The 16,327-nt window shown below is 45.3% G+C and overlaps 1 protein-coding gene across 1 annotated transcript in view; it reads right to left on the bottom strand.

Moving 5' to 3' along the window:
* Positions 1 to 16,327, bottom strand: part of Gad1 (glutamate decarboxylase 1) — a 40,935-nt gene that overhangs the window by 9,370 nt on the left and 15,238 nt on the right. Inside the window, exons 6-12 of the mRNA XM_032903463.1 lie at positions 14,597 to 14,687; positions 6,666 to 6,778; positions 5,440 to 5,555; positions 5,276 to 5,355; positions 4,990 to 5,044; positions 2,890 to 3,006; positions 1,735 to 1,799 (exon numbers count right to left, since the gene is read on the bottom strand). Of these exons, the coding sequence (XP_032759354.1) occupies positions 1,735 to 1,799; positions 2,890 to 3,006; positions 4,990 to 5,044; positions 5,276 to 5,355; positions 5,440 to 5,555; positions 6,666 to 6,778; positions 14,597 to 14,687 (637 nt within the window). The remainder of the gene's footprint in view (positions 1 to 1,734; positions 1,800 to 2,889; positions 3,007 to 4,989; positions 5,045 to 5,275; positions 5,356 to 5,439; positions 5,556 to 6,665; positions 6,779 to 14,596; positions 14,688 to 16,327) is intronic.

Here is a 16,327-nt window from a genome sequence, read left to right as displayed (position 1 = left end):
ATAGGCTAGCCACATTATCCAAAGCCACACAGCTGGGAGTTGCTGGGTCTTGGTCCAGCTCCAGGATTCTCTTTACAGAACCAACACTCACAGTCCCTACACTAGACTGCTTCCTTCTGGAAGCCGTAGACTGCTTTCTGCCTTTCTGTTTTGATTTAAAGCAGGGCTAGTGACAAGGGTCTGCCTGCTGATGGCGCACCTCAAGGCAATGATCAGCTGCACTGCCATAGACTTGGACTACCTAGCAGCAGCGATTGAGAAATCAGCATGATTCTTGCCAGTCTGGGCCGCCATGCTCACTTAGCAAGCATGGTCTCCTAGCAACTGGATCACTCTGTCAGACGCAATTAGATGACTAAGGAGCACACTAGCTAGGACATTACAGAAACAACTGAGTGTAATGTATAATGATTCAAACTTGGGAAATTTGCTTCTGTGGGTTACAGACCCTTTTCTGATGGCCTCAGCCATAGCTGGGCTCTGCATTTTAATACCTGAGATGGGTGTTTTCTCTGATGTCACAATTGCCTTGAGATTCCATATCTGTGCTAACCCAGTACTAACCCCTCACTGTGGGCTTTTAGTCGTGTGGGTTAGTCGTGTGTGTGTGTGTGTGTGTGTGTGTGTGTGTGTGTGTGTGTGTGTGCGCGCGCACATGCGCACATGTTCAGGACAGAGCTTGAAGAATTTTCCCCCTATGTGCCCAAAAAGGATCTCTGATGAAAGAGGCCTGGGAGGACTCCCAGGAAGGTTGACAAGTGCTGGCATCATAGAGAAGACTCCATGTCAATCCACTTAGAAGGCATGAACTTAACCAATTTTGTCACTGCTGTTGCATGTCAAGTCATTAAAAATTATATTTAGATCTCATAAATTGGCTTTAAGATGGCTTTCTGAATGTCCCGAAGGCACGAAGTAAATGATTCTCTGCTACTGCAAGTGGAGGGAAATAGGGCATGGTGGGGGATGGCTCCCTTCGGGAACCGTGCATGCTGTAATGCTAATGAGGAACAAGCCCAGTGTTCACTCTTTCACCTGGACCCAAGGGTGGGAAATGAGAACTGCCCAAGATGTTTCATATATTTGCCTCCAAATTATATGGTCATACGTTTCATCTTTAACGAGCCAACCTTGTGTTGACAGTGGGTGTTTCAAACCAGAGAAGAGAGCAGGCAGTCAGGGCTACAGAATCCAGAGTCCTTGCTAGGAGAGGGCACCCATGAACTTCCAGGCCCCGTCTTCTTACTGCCCTGGTCTTCACCTGTCACATCCACTGTCCTCAGGATGGCCACGAGTCATGTCTCAGGGCCTTTGTATTGAACACGCTCTCTGCCTGGAATATTCTTTTCTACATCTTTGTTCCCTGCCTTGCTTTTGCAAGGCAGGGGAGTGGGGTGTCTCAGTCATCTGCTACCTTACAGAGGAAGAGGAGTTAAAGGAATAACCAATGACCTCCCTGTCTTCTTCACCTTTCTCCTTCCTAGGCACCTCACTGGGTGCCCCACTTCACCACGCATGGATTCACTGGGGACTCATTTGACTTGTAAATAAACCATGCACTCAAAAGACACCAGGTGAGCTAAAGTTTGCTTAGTCTGATTGAGGTCGTCCATCACTGAAAATCAGGGCTGGGAGACTTTAGGCTGACGTGGGGGGGTGGGAGGGGAAGGGATGGGCCAAGATGTATAGTGTATCTGATGCAGAAGATGAAGGGGGCCATGGAGCCTACTGTACCTTTCTATGCCGCTGAGTTTGTGGCGATGCTTCCGGGACATGAGCAGCCCACCACCCCAGGCAGCCTGCAAGGACAGAAGAGAGACCAGAGGAGCTTTAATGCTGAAGACTCTAAAAGGAAGATAAGCCTTTCATTCCAGCACGAGGGAAGCAAAGACAGGCAGGTCAAGGTTACACGAGGGATGACCTATGGAATAAGCCCATGCCAACAGTTCGAGTTGCCAAGGCTGCGGGCTCTTCAGTGTTTTCCATTTCTTTACATAAACTTCCTCCAGAGAATGTCTTCGTGATCTAGAAAGAGTGGATTGTTTGTGGTGACTGTGGATCGAAACACAGAGTGTTGCGACAAGCCAGGGATTCTCTGAATCCAATATACTAGTCTTGACAGCCATGATGGTACTGAAGGCAGCTTAGAAGGTAGCAGCAACTGCCTGCCTCTTCCAAAAAAGTCTTGAGAAACTCAGAAGCCCCAGTCATAGGAGACACTGCTCTGGGTACCACGCTACCTGTTTTACTGTAATGCTAAGCCTGGCATAGCATTCGACACGGCACAGCCTTTGTGAGCCATTTATTCAACAGTGGGGCAGATTTTCCTTTTGTCTATATCCAAGAAATTACATCCAATGAGAAAATGCATGGGGGTCTCCAATGATGTACGTAAGAGCACACATTTGCTGGCAAATTTTGGGATTAATCTCGTAGCTGCTCATGCCTTCTGTATACATCCTTATTTTCCTGCATGAAGCAGATGGACATCTTTCTGAGAAGTGTTCCAGATGTGGGATGCAGGCAGGTGACTAAATGTTCACACTCATGGCCACTTCCTGTACGCTATGTCTTAGTTTCTTCTGAAATCCTTTTCAGAATTTCTTTTCTATCTGAAGTCAGCTATATTTACATCCATTCATCCAAATAAAGCAACTGGTCATCATAGTAGGCTCTAGAAGGATCCACACAAGGTAGCCATTGGCCAGGACGGAATGAATCCCAGAGGGTGACCAGGTCCCGAGGCATGCACTGTTCACAAATGGCTCACTGAGGAGTGGGGAAGAGCAGGAGCTAATGTATGTAGGTCAGGCCAGGCAGGGTGTTCAGGGTGAAAGGGTTGTTTCTACCCCTTAACAGGACAAGGTTGTGTGTGACAAGGACACTTACATCCACATGCAGCCAAAGGTTGTATTTCTCACATATGTCTGCAATCTCCTGGATCGGATCAAACGCTCCATAAACAGTCGTGCCTGCGGTTGCATTGACATAAAGGGGAACAAATCCCTACAAGGTGAAAGAGATAGCTGATTAGTGCTTTAAAAAAACGTTTTCATTTATTTGTTTGGTGTGTGTGTGTGTGTGTGTGTGTGTGTGTGTGTGTGTCTGTCCATGTGCCTGTGTGCCCAGTGTGTATTGCTACCCTCAGTGCACAGAAGAGGATTTTAATATCGCAGAGATGGAGTATCGGGTGGTTGTAAGCCTGATGCTGGGTGCTGGGAGCCAACGTCTGGTTCGGTGGAAGAGCGTATGCCCTCTCAGCTGCTGAGCCATCGCCCCAGGCCCCTTGTCTGTGGTTTTTAACCTTCCCCATCTACTTGTTTCCACAGGAAGTAGAAGGCACCAGTCTTTATTTCTAACTGTGAGCCAAGCTGGTGAAATTAGAGACCGTGGCTTGAAGTACTCTTCGTTTTTCATTCATCCATTTGACAGGAATACGTTGTTGGTTTTGTTTTGTTTCTTGTGAGTGACTTTTATATGCCAGGTTTTTGGTGCTGGAACAGTACAGGGAGCAAGTAGAGAAAGAATTCTAACATGATGGACTTAAAAACAGATGGGCAAAACGCATAAAATATATCACAGTGGTAAGTTACATGACAGGAACTAAAGAAAAAATACTAAGTATTTGGAGTGATGAGCGCTTTGACATCATCTGGACATTGCTCTCTGTGGGAGTCATGCTGTTCTAAGTGGTTTGATAACACAATTAAACTTAAACATTTTTTAAAAAGAGGTGGATACTGGGAAATTAGCTCAGCTGGTAAAGTGCTTGCTTTGATTGAAAACATGAGGACCTGAGAATTCACACTTAAGAAGCAGCACGTTGGTGCATGCTTGTAATCTCTGGGACGGGTAATGGAGATAGGTGGGTCTTTGAGGCTTGCTGCTTAGCAGGGAGAGAGCAGGGAGAGAGCAGGGAGAGGCAGGGAGAGGCAGGGAGAGACCTTGTCTCAAATAAATGATGCAGTGCCTATGCTTCATGTCCTCTGGCTTCCACACACACCTGTAACACACCTGCATGTGCCCACCTGCACACACACACCTGCACACACACACACACACACACACACACACACACACACCTGCACATGTACACCTGCAAACACATGAACACATGCACCCACATAATAATAGTAGTAGGTCTATAACTGGGAATGCTGAAACGCCAATTCATGCTAGGATGTTGGCATGGAAAAGAGGAAAACAAAGAAATGAAAGAAAGGAGCTAGGGCAAGCTGGGGAGCTCTCTGAGTCTCAGAGAGTTTGGGGGCTTAGCCCTTGGCCAGTAAAACTCCATCCACCCCCTCTGTGGTGGCCCCAGCAAACAGTCACAGTCAGAAAAGAAGGCACGAGAAGGTGACTGAACAACAACGTGGTGGTGAATGGCGGAAGCTCCATGGCAGGGCCTTGGGTACATCTGTTCTACGGAATCGCTTTGTGTAGTTTGCTGAGCTGGATTTGCCAAGTACTGTGAGCCATCTGCTGGGGCACAGAAAAGCTTTGCTAAACAGAGTCCCATGACAAAATGGTACTTATTAAAATTAGACTATATCTAGCAAGAAGCAAAGTTCAATTTGAAAGCAAAAGTTCAAACGAATGCAAAAAAGTTCAGTTTGGCTAAATTTTTCTGAATCCCAGGTACTTGATTCATTGAAGCAGATCAAATTAATGATCTTCTTGACACATGGTGACTTAATGACTAAACTCTTTATTTTATACACACATACACACACACACCCAAACATAAAAACACATACACGCATGCACACACGTGCGCATGTACACACATACAATGTTTGACTTGTAGACTCAGCTTTGGGGCCAAATCCTTTTACAAGTTGGAAATAAGTGAAAATCTCAGATAGAAATCTTGGAAATGTAATACAATTATTCCCTTATCAAAATATTTCATCGTGTAGATGAGAAACAGACATTAAAAAAAAAAAAAAGGTACTCACTGAAGTTTCAGATGTACCAAAACTCTCATACCTTTTGTTTGGCATCAAGAATTTTTGCCTCTAAATCAGCTGGAATTATCTTCCCCCTGTAATTATTATAAAAAGAGAGAAGTTAAAATAAAGAATTAACAAGATTATACAAGGGGAGAAAAAACCTTTTTCAGCAGCAGCAAAAAGTAATTTAAATGGATATTTTCAACAGACCATTAGCAGCTTGGCACACTGTACGGAGCCAATCCTTAAACACAATACAGCAAATTTAACAGATGAACACATTTACTACATCAGGAACCTGACGCTCGCTCCACCCTTCCTACCTCTCATTGCACTTTATCAGGATCACATTGTCAGTTCCAAAGCCAAGCGCAGCCCCAGCCTTCTTTATGGAATAGTGACTCTGCAACAAATGGATGCTTGAGGTTAAAGGTTGCACAGTCCCTTGAAAACCATCACAAGCCACAAGCCAGAGTCCCCAACTCACGTGTTCTGAGGTGAAGAGGACCAGTTTGGGCACAGCCGCCATGCCTTTTGTCTTCACTTCTGGAAAGTACTTGTACCGAGCCGCCATGATGCTGTACATGTTGGATATGGCTCCCCCTATCAACAAGCAGACATAGCGGGGTGGTTGTTGGGGTTCTGTTGGGGTTTTAACACGAAGGTTGAGCTGGTGTTTCATCCCATTGGGAAGGGAAAGGACAATATCCTGAAAGTTCTGCTGGTTTCTTTAGTCCTAAGGACTTCCCTCTGGACTCTTTGCTCTGAGACTTGAAGTGCTCACTGATCTCCAGAGCTATGCAGGCAATTGTGCTGGAGGTGATCCATGCATTGCAGTGCCTACCCAAAGCCTACACGCAATATAAGAGGCGGTGGGAGTAGCAGCAAAGACATGACTAGTTACAGCTCCCAGCTCCCATCTCCTGTGTTTACTGAACAAAGTTGAATCTCTTCCCAGAGTTCAGAAAGACAGAGAAAGAGAGTAATGGAGCTTTCAGAAAGAAATAATGCATTTCTTGGTTACCAGCTTGGGTACTCCTTTCAATGACTAGCCCAGCTGAGCTCCTGAGTCTAGGAGAGGTCTAAGCTTATTTAAGCAGATACAAACTCATGTCCCTGTAAATAAAGATACAAAAGGAATGTCTGGCTAATACAAACCAGCCACTTTGGTATTAGTTGCCTTAGGATGAAGTAGGCAAATCTGTGGTCTGCTTGAATGGCCTGGACTATTGTATTCTTATTTCTTCTTTTCCCCCTGTATGTAGTCACACCGCCGCTAACACCATTCATAACTGCTTCTTACCCATAAGGATAGCAGTTGTTATTCTAAAGATTTTTATTGTATCTACTTTGTGTTAGAGACTAATGTAGATACAATATTTGGACTGAACTCAGTTCCTGGATAATCCAATTCACTGATTCCTAGTTTTACTCTTGTCAGAACAGCACCATTTAGCATAACCAGACACAGTCTGGTTAGTTAGTTCCTAAGGTAGTAACATTCTTGCTAGCCTTCATTCTGATTAAGACAGGGAGGCAGAGTGCTAAGACCATCTCTCATATATATATATGAGAGATGCGTATATATATGCAAACGTTACAATGAAACTCATTAATTTCTGTAATCGACATTTGTTTGTAATTTTAATAAAAAAGAACAAAAGGATCCACATTGGCAGTACGGGGGGGGGCAGTTATAGAGAAGAAACCTACCAGGAGAAAATATCCCATCACCATCTTTATTTGACCATCCAATGATCTCTCGCATCTTCTTAAGTGTGATCTGTTCCATAAGAACAAACACGGGTGCAATCTCATATGTGAACCTGGAGCGACAGTGAAATGAAGAAGGGAAAACGAAGAAATAAACCTATGTCTTTGATGAACACAGTCCATTGGTCCAGCAGTTGTGGTTGGGTACTAAAAATGGATGCACAAAACCACTACAATGATTCTTTTTCCTGAATCCACATGTCCGCCAGTCCCAAAGTGTCAAAAAAGCCAGCCTGGGTTACCAAGAGAGGTGGTGGAAAGTCTGCTGTGAGATACTTCACCAGCAAAAGGGAGCCTCACCTGTCTCTGGTGGGGTTCGCCCAGAGGAGAGGATTCACCGTTCTTATGTGTAGGTGAGGGCAAGGGTTAATTTGAAAAGCTGCACTTTGGCTTCTACTTACAATTGGTTGAATCTTTAAAAAAAAAAAAAAAAAAAAAAGAGGAAGAAGGACTGCCATTTCACACTTGTAGGCAGGGCTACATTCTATCTTTCAGAAACATTGTAAACATCTGAAAGCTGACTGAAGATAATTGGGAATATTGACCCATGTTTTAAAGATCTCAATGTAATTATCTACATGTTCTTTCTTCTAATAATCCCTAAGGAAAACTATGTATCTATAATTCTCTGGAGTCGATATCTGTCAAAAATAATTAGAAGTGATGATTTCCTAATTACAATTTATAAATAACAAGAAGACGGTCAACTGGCATCATATCTGACTGCGAGTGTCAGCTCTCCTGTCAGGTTGCATGCGCCTCCCAACGAACAGATGTAAATGAAGCAAGCGGTGTTTTTTTTTTTTTTTTTTTTTTAAAGAAGTACAAAGCAGTGGCGCTGTCTGGTGGGACAGTCATGGGAGCAAGATCGGAGCGCTAAACAGGGTCCAAGAGAAGTCAAGGAGGACCACTCGCAGAAGACTGAGCCTAAAGACAGAATCCGTCTACTAAACTCTGAGGCTCTTTTTCTTGCCTTGCCTTGAACTTCTTAAGCTTCAGTGTCTGTAGGCTGAGCCAAGACCATCCTAGCTGAAACGAGATGCCTAGACCGAACCAGCTGAGTGACACAGGAGGCATCGTCATCATTTAGAAGACTGGAGTTGAATGCCAATGCCAAAGACTAATGGGAATCTTGCTTAGTTGATTTAGAAAAGCTACTTGCAAGAATGAGATAACTATGGCTATGGGCAAAACACAGGCGATGTCAATAAGCTTTAATCAGGAAGGGGAAGAAAAAAAAACCAGTCACATTAATTATGTGGCTGTGCAGGAGGACAACAAAAGACCCAAGAGGATCCTCAGGATATGTCTGGTGGGAGGGGGAGAAGAATTTTGTTTCAAAAGGATCGTGTCCACTTTGCTTGGCGGTCCCCTGAGATTTTGGGAGCAAGACCCTTGGAGAACATGTGTTCAGTTACCATCACCTCTGGAGGCCACACTCATGCTTTGGTCCTGCTCTGAGCCCCATCACCGTAGCAACCAACACTCCCTCATGTCTGATGGCCTGATAAAGGAAGAAGAAGAGAAGGGTTCCTGGTTTAGCGTGCAATGCTGGGTGTAGCAAGAGGCAAACTCATGGTTTGCATCTCCACATCGTTGAACAAATGTATGATCTACAGTCCCACTGGTTTTTGAAACATTGAGACGGCCAAATATTTGCACGGTGAAGAGGGACTGATGGCAGTTTGTGTGCTTACATCTCACAATATCAAAGAGCAGTAAGAAATCTCTCGAGGCCAAGGAAAGGAACAATGGGACCACACAACACAATATCAGAACTAGCTCAAGGACTGGATGAAAGTCGAGTTAGAGACAAATCAGTAATAGATGCCAGGTAGGGACCATGTGAGGAGGGGGAATGTGTGGAACTGAAAACCAAGGAGTTGGTTTGATGTGTGTTGCAGGATAGAATCAACTTAGCCCTCACAGTGGCATAAATCAGTCCTTGCCAAGGATGGACCAGGAACATGGCAGTGTCTCTTCAGGATAGGCAAGAAGGGTCTAGAGCTTCCTCAGGAGACTATCTGGTCTCGTGTATTTCTGAGGCCTTATCTATGTTGGGTACTTGATCCTAAACCTTCTTTCAGTGTTTGGAGGAGACAGATGTTATGAGACACCATTCCCAAGCTTGAGATGGAAACTTAGTAGGGGTAAATCGGCATTTGTTTCTTAGCCTGAGGTACATCTTGTTTGAGGGTTTCTGCCTTGGTCTGAGGGACCAGATTTCTCACAGCTAGTACTATTTGACGTCTGAACTCAGTCTTCACATTCTTCCTCTCCGAGAAGCTTAGAGAAACCTTTCAGAAGAGAAGACCTGTGTGTGCCTAGGACAACTACACGTTTGCAAAGGTTCCTCTGGATACTCACTGGTCATGACTGTTGATTCATAATCTGACAAATGGGCCAATGGGATATTTTGTTCCAGATACTTCTGATCCTGTCTGTCCATTTTGGGTCATATTTAGAATTATGGTGAGAGGCATTTTCCTGTATCCATATTCCTATGAAAGATTTTGAAGTTTACTCTAGATCAGTAGCTCATGATTCAGTTGGATCACAGACCCCTTTAGGAATCCTGGGAAAACCATAGCCTCGATCTCCAGGTAAAAAGGCGTGGATATACACACTGTTTTGTACACACTTGTTAGAGATTCTTCTCCTGACGATTTGGACCCCAGATTAAGAACCTCTTCTCTAAATGACAGGTGAGAGATGATGTCAAGAGACCAAAGGTCAAGGAGGACCTGGAAGAAGCTGGTAAGGTCAAAGCACGTGGTTACAGTTCGGGATCTGAGATCAGTGAAGTTGTCCCTCAAAAGGCCTCGGCATACAGTGTGAGACATGGATTGGAATTAAGGATTTAAAACACCAAGATGGGAGGATATTAAGAGAGGACTCAGTGGGGAGGTAGGTGGGCCCCTTGACAGTCCACTTCAGCTTGTCAGTGAGACGTACTCAGGATTAAAGTGGATCCACTGTCAAGATGCTGTTGCCGTGTCATGAACAGTATCTATTGTCTTTTCCTTCGCTGCAGTCTGTTTAGAGTGTGCATCACCAAGACCAGAGACTGTCTTTTCTAGCTTCCTTACACTTAACCATGGGGCTAGCTAGTCCACATTCTGTGGAAAGTATTGTTCATGTGGTTCTGAGGTTTCCTAGCAGTAATGCTATGTCCCTGCTTTGTGGACCCTGCTTCCGTCCCTTCCTCCCTTCCTCAGTCCCTCAGTCCATCATGCCCTCTTGTTTTCCGAGTTTTGGAACAGAGAGTAAGGGCCAGAACTCCAGCTATCGGCATGCAATGTGAAGAAGCTTTGTAGCTGAGAACTGCATGGCATAATATGAACCAGAAAAGCACAAAAGAACCTGGATTTTTGGTGACCTCCAGGCTGAGGACTTTAATGAAAGCTGTTGAGCTCCTCAGACGTCCTCTCTACAGATGTGGCAGGAGACATAAGTAAGATACTTAAGGGGGACTGAGGGAGATGCTCTATTGCACAAAGATGGCAAGAGTCAGAAACAAGAGGCAGGAGGCTGTGTGTGCCTTCCTATCCTGGAGAATGGGTGTCTTAGGACTGAGCTGTAGTTAAGTCTTCGGGATCACTCTGAGGGGAAGACGCCATTGCTCCCTCTTTTCCTGATGAAAAATCTCAAGAGGAACACTGATTTGTGTGAGATCTTAGCTGTCTGTTTCAGGGTCAGACATCCCAGTCGTAGCTGTTTCTCCACGACAAATGGGAACTGCCTGGTGCAAGCTCTGCTCTAACAGCTTGCCCCTCGGTGCATGATGACTGATGACTCCACAGGAAAAATTTTCCAGTGACTTCCGTGAAAATAAAGCAATAGTTACGTGAGACCCTCAAGCTCACGGTAAGAGGTGAGACTGATCTTGCTGTCACAATTACATATTATACCGGGTGTCTTTGCTTACACAGCCTGCTCACACGGTTGTTCTTGGTGGCCCTGCTTTGGAAGAGAAGAGGAGTACATGCCAAGGACCACTACACATTTGCCAAGGTTTTTGTTGTATTCTCCTCCATCCTTGCCTGGGAGCCCAGGTCCCAAGCTGCGTGTGCAAGCTGATATAAAAGCACGGACATGAACGTTCTTTCTTTTCTAACCAGTCAGATGGCCTACCTGGTCCTTCAGATCCACCCGAAAGAGGATATTAGATCCTTCTCTGAGAGGACTTTTCAGAAGGTAGTAATTACGCTCTTTTCCAGTGCTACCCAAACCCAGCGGATGTGGAGATGGGAGGGGAGGTACGAACACATCAGTAATTAAATCACAATTGGCCAGAATAAAGAAGGCGCTCCTGCCAGTCTCTCTCAGGCTTATTTGGACTGGTGTTCCTAACTGAAGAAGGAATTGTCACAAGGAAGCAGATGCTACCTGCGAGGCTGCTGCATGCCATGATCTTCCAGGGCTCCTGGCTGAGGAGACTGTCTAGAGAACAGCTATCACTTCCTCGCACAACGCCTGTCTTGGGAGCTGACAGGAACTCTCTCACTATTTTAAATAACCTTCTCTATCGATCTGTTAGAATTGAATCATATTTCATAAATACCTCCTGTTCAGAGGAGAGGCAATTACCATGTGTCATTTAGCTAGCTTGGCCTTGACCTCAGATGGCTGGGACATATTTAGTGTCTCGTAGCTGAGCTGGGAGCTGAGGGAGGAGCCGTGAATTTTGATTTTATTAATATAGACCAGAAAGCGGTCAAGGGGAGAACCTGTAATGCATAGTTTTCTGGTTCAAGAAAAGCTTTTAGAGGATCTGGTCATAAATGGTTAAAAGGGGTGAGCTCTTGATTTACTTTGAGATTGGCTACACATTAGGAGTGACGGTCAGAAGCCCATAGAACACATGTAAAGACGCTGGGTAGGTGCGGTGCCTATGTAACTGGGTGTTTGAGCCTTGCTGAACATGTGTTATTTGGGGGTCAGGGAAGGTCAAGCCTAGAGCCTTGAAGATGCTCAGCAAGTGATGGGCCACTGAGCCACCTTCCCAGCCCAGATCCATACACACTGTGCTTCCCCCACTTGTTTCCTAAATTGCTGGGTTAAAACAGACAGACTGCGCTTTCTAATTTAAGTTGTTCCTTCCTGTTAGACTTCCTGTTAGTTAAGTATTAGTGCATTTTCGCCAAGTTATAATTAGTATGCTACGGTGTTTGTGCTTGGTGATAAGCATTTTATTCTATAAACTATAATAGAGTAAAGATGGCAGAGTTGGGGGCGGGGCTTTGTGTTTGACGAGGTCGTGGATAGATTGCATCATCCCTGACCCGAATTCCTGACTTTTGAAGTCTCAGGAGTCGGACACAGACATGACACGAGATGCCTTGACTCATGATCAGGAAGTATGATAAAACCACTTTCATTCCCTAATCAGCTTGATTTTTTGTGCCCTTCAGCACAAAAGGCTCCACTTGCCCTGTTTACTTTTTTTTTTTTTTTTTTTTCTTTTTCTTTTTTTTCGGAGCTGGGACCGAACCCAGGGCCTGGCGTTTGCTAGGCAAGCGCTCTACCACTGAGCTAAATCCCCAACCCCACCCTGTTTACTTTTAAAATTTCGTCTGAGTTTCTGAATGCAGCTTTAGCATTTTAAGTCACAGCGTTAGGCAGCCTTAGGATTCTCATGAGCAATTTGTAGTTTAAAGATGCCCTTTTGGCTTTGTGGCTGGCCACGGCTCAAGAAAAACGGGTGACCACGAGCCAGCATTCTGTCAGCAGTCATGTGAGACTTCTCACAAACCCACTCATTGATCTACGTTCACTTTTCCAGTCTACCGATTGCAACAAACTTAAGGAGTAAGTTGTGAGGGCTAAAGTGGAGCACAATGGCAGGACACATGCTTAGCATGGCCTAGGCCTGGGTTTACAAACTTAGCATGGCCTAGGCCTGGGTTTGCATGCTTACCATGGCCTAGGCCTGGGTTTACATGCTTACCATGGCCTGGGCCTGGGTTTACATGCTTAGCATGGCCTAGGCCTGGGTTTGCATGCAGCATGCTTAGCATGGCCTAGGCCTGGGTTTACATGCTTAGCATGGCCTAGGCCTGGGTTTACATGCTTAGCATGGCCTAGGCCTGGGTTTACATGCTTAGCATGGCCTGGGCCTGGGTTTACATGCTTAGCATGGCCTAGGCCTGGGTTTGCATGCTTAGCATGGCCTGGGCCTGGGTTTGCATGCTTACCATGGCCTGGGCCTGGGTTTACATGCTTAGCATGGCCTAGGCCTGGGTTTGCATGCTTAGCATGGCCTAGGCCTGGGTTTACATGCTTAGCATGGCCTAGGCCTGGGTTTACATGCTTAGCATGGCCTAGGCCTGGGTTTACATGCTTAGCATGGCCTAGGCCTGGGTTTACATGCTTAGCATGGCCTGGGCCTGGGTTTACATGCTTAGCATGGCCTAGGCCTGGGTTTGCATGCTTAGCATGGCCTGGGTGGGTTTGCATGCTTACCATGCAGGCCTGGGTTTACATGCTTACCATGGCCTGGGCCTGGGTTTACATGCTTAGCATGGCCTAGGCCTGGGTTTGCATGCTTACCATGGCCTAGGCCTGGGTTTACATGCTTACCATGGCCTGGGCCTGGGTTTACATGCTTAGCATGGCCTAGGCCTGGGTTTGCATGCTTACCATGGCCTAGGCCTGGGTTTACATGCTTAGCATGGCCTAGGCCTGGGTTTGCATACTTAGTATGGCCTAGGCCTGGGTTTACATGCTTACCATGGCCTGGGCCTGGGTTTACATACTTAGCATGGCCTAGGCCTGGGTTTACATGCTTAGCATGGCCTAGGCCTGGGTTTGCATACTTAGTATGGCCTAGGCCTGGGTTTACATGCTTAGCATGGCCTAGGCCTGGGTTTACATACTTAGCATGGCCTAGGCCTGGGTTTACATGCTTAGCATGGCCTAGGCCTGGGTTTGCATACTTAGTATGGCCTAGGCCTGGGTTTACAAACTTAGCATGGCCTGGGCCTGGGTTTGCATGTTTAGCATGCCCTAGGCCTGGGTTTGGTGCCTGGTGCCACAGAATAATTAACAAATAACAAATAAATAGCTTTTCAGTGTTGTAGCAGTGATAGAAACCCCTGTGGTTCTTATGCAGTTGCCATTAAATTATTATAATACATTTGCTCCACTAATTTCCTTTGGATACTTTAATTGAATGTTGTGCCACTGTCTGGATGCACTGATAGTAAGTCACTGTCACTAGTGTTGAGGGAAAAGATAATTTGTCCTTAAGCTATGGTGACCTTCCATATCTTGTAATACATTCTTACCCCTAGAGATGACGCACAGGGTGATTTCTAAGCCCACTCAGGTTATACATCTCGGGATAACTTTTATATAAATTTGAAAGACAGCAGAAGTAAGTGAAAGCGTTGTCTAGATAAGCAGGCTGTGTTTCCCAAAGTGTCAAACTCAGTGAAAACTCTGTTATTCTGAAATGAATGCATTCTGTGTCTGCCGTAGATGAACACTGCTGTAGAAATTTTAAACAGTAGGTCGATCAAACTGATTCGTGGCTAATAGTAGCTTGATTATGAAGGAAATGCAGCCTAAGTGTTAAGTACCAATGTGCTTGGGTGGGAAAGGAAACCAAAATCATAGCCTAAAGAGTGACCTTTTAGATGTACATTCAGAGAAACAGTCTGACGTGTGATTTCACATGGAAAGTTCAAAGCTCTCTCGCGAGTATGCACTTGTTACATACTCAAGAACAGTTTCTCACCTTGTGGCAAATCCAAAAGAGTTTATGAGAAAAACGAACTCTAACAGAACAGAGCCATCAGAGTGAAACTTTCAAACCACAAGCCATATACATCATGTGTGCGTATAGGAAAGGAACTCGTGAGACTTACATATTGGTATTGGCAGTAGATGTCAGCCATTCACCAGCTAAACCGATGATATCCAAACCAGTAGAGAGCTGGTTGAAAAACCGAGGGTGACCTAGAGAGATAACAGGCAAACATTAAGGCAAAGCCGGATTTTCCAAGCTATCTTCAGAGCAAAGGGCTGGAGCACGTGACTTGATCTGTCCCTTGGTCTGATGGAGTTCTCCGAACTGGAGAAGGGGGAAGAAGATGGCCAACCATTAACAATGATGATGCCCTCAGACATCTACGTTTCTAAGGCAGAATGCATTTAAATGAAAAAAAAATTGGAAATTGGAGCTGGAACAATGGCTCAGTGATTAAGAACACTAGCTGTTTTTCCAAAGGACCCAGGTTCAACATGGTAGCTTATAACTATCTGTGACTCCAATCCCAGGTAATATGATGCCCTTTTCTGGCTTTGGAGAACACTGACTGCATGCACACGGCATACAGGCATGGGCACTGTGCCATACGCAGGCAAAGCATGTATCCATACAAATTAAAAGCAAAAGCACACACACAAAGTTGAGAATCGTGAAGTGAACCATGCTTTCCAATGTCTTATTTGTGAACTATCAGGTGAGCTCCTCTGTCACATGATGTCGGTTATGGGAAAGGATGTGGCAATGTCCTGCATGGTGTTGCATGCTTGTGATCTTGGCACCTTGGGAGGGCAGACTGAAGAGGATTGTGAGGCCAGCCTGGAGTAGAAGGTAAGACCTTTTCTTAACTCCCATTGAGGAACGTGGTAGCTCTTAGTCTCTATATATCTATTGCAACCTTTACTTCATTATCCCAAGGACTTTAAGTGCTGGGCTGAGATTGGCTAATGGAGAGAGGCTATAGACCTCTGAGTTTTGTGGCTCAAACCGAACCTAGGGGAAGTTTCCGCTCAGCCCTGATGTGGAGACCAACCATCCCTCTCAGAGTCTCTGGGGCAAATGTGATGTCAAGCGTCAGTGTTCTTTGCCCGTCTAGAGTTAGGTACTCATTAAAGTAATGGAGCTGAGCAGATTACAAGCCGGCTGACCCAGCATCTTCTCCGTGAGTGAGACCATCCCTCGCTCAGTTACTGAGCACAGAAACACTTAGGTCTATGACCCAGGAGTCCCGTGCGGCTCACAGTGTATTTTGACTGGCTCTGCCCTGAGCAAACTATTGCCAAGTTTTTGCTAACTTGATGTTCACCAAAAACGCAACCCCACATCAGCAGGCTTGGCTCAGCCGCCATGAAGGAGGTCCCACCATAGATGATCTAGGGCATGTGTGACAGAGGGCGGTGTTGTGGAGATCTGCTGACTGCTATGTTTCCAGTGGAAACTGCTGTTGTCTGTAAATAACTGTCAGAGACCGAGTGTTTGAATGTCCCCAGTCTACGTCCCCTCCCTGAGAATCTGCTCTTCCCTTGATGTTCTTGGAGAGGAACATGGCTACATGCCATAGTCGGGGGGGAAGGCTCTACACCTAGGTACATTCAGGCAACACTAACTGGACTCAGTAGATTATTTAAAACAAATGAAAAAGACAACATGAATGTAGGAGGAGGAGTTTTGGGGGGAAACTAGGGAGAATGGGAAGGGCAAGTTAGGGCAGCCGTAATCAAGATGCATCTTATATACATATGAAGTTGTCAGACAATAAAATCTCCTAAAGTAATAATTCTATTGATATCCATCAAAGTATATACCACGCTCATTTGAAAACTTAACATCA

Source organism: Rattus rattus, chromosome 5 (assembly GCF_011064425.1).
Source record: "Rattus rattus isolate New Zealand chromosome 5, Rrattus_CSIRO_v1, whole genome shotgun sequence".
NCBI lineage: Eukaryota > Metazoa > Chordata > Mammalia > Rodentia > Muridae > Rattus > Rattus rattus.
Note: the sequence above shows the minus strand (reverse complement) of the source record. Positions and strands in the feature narration are given on the sequence as shown.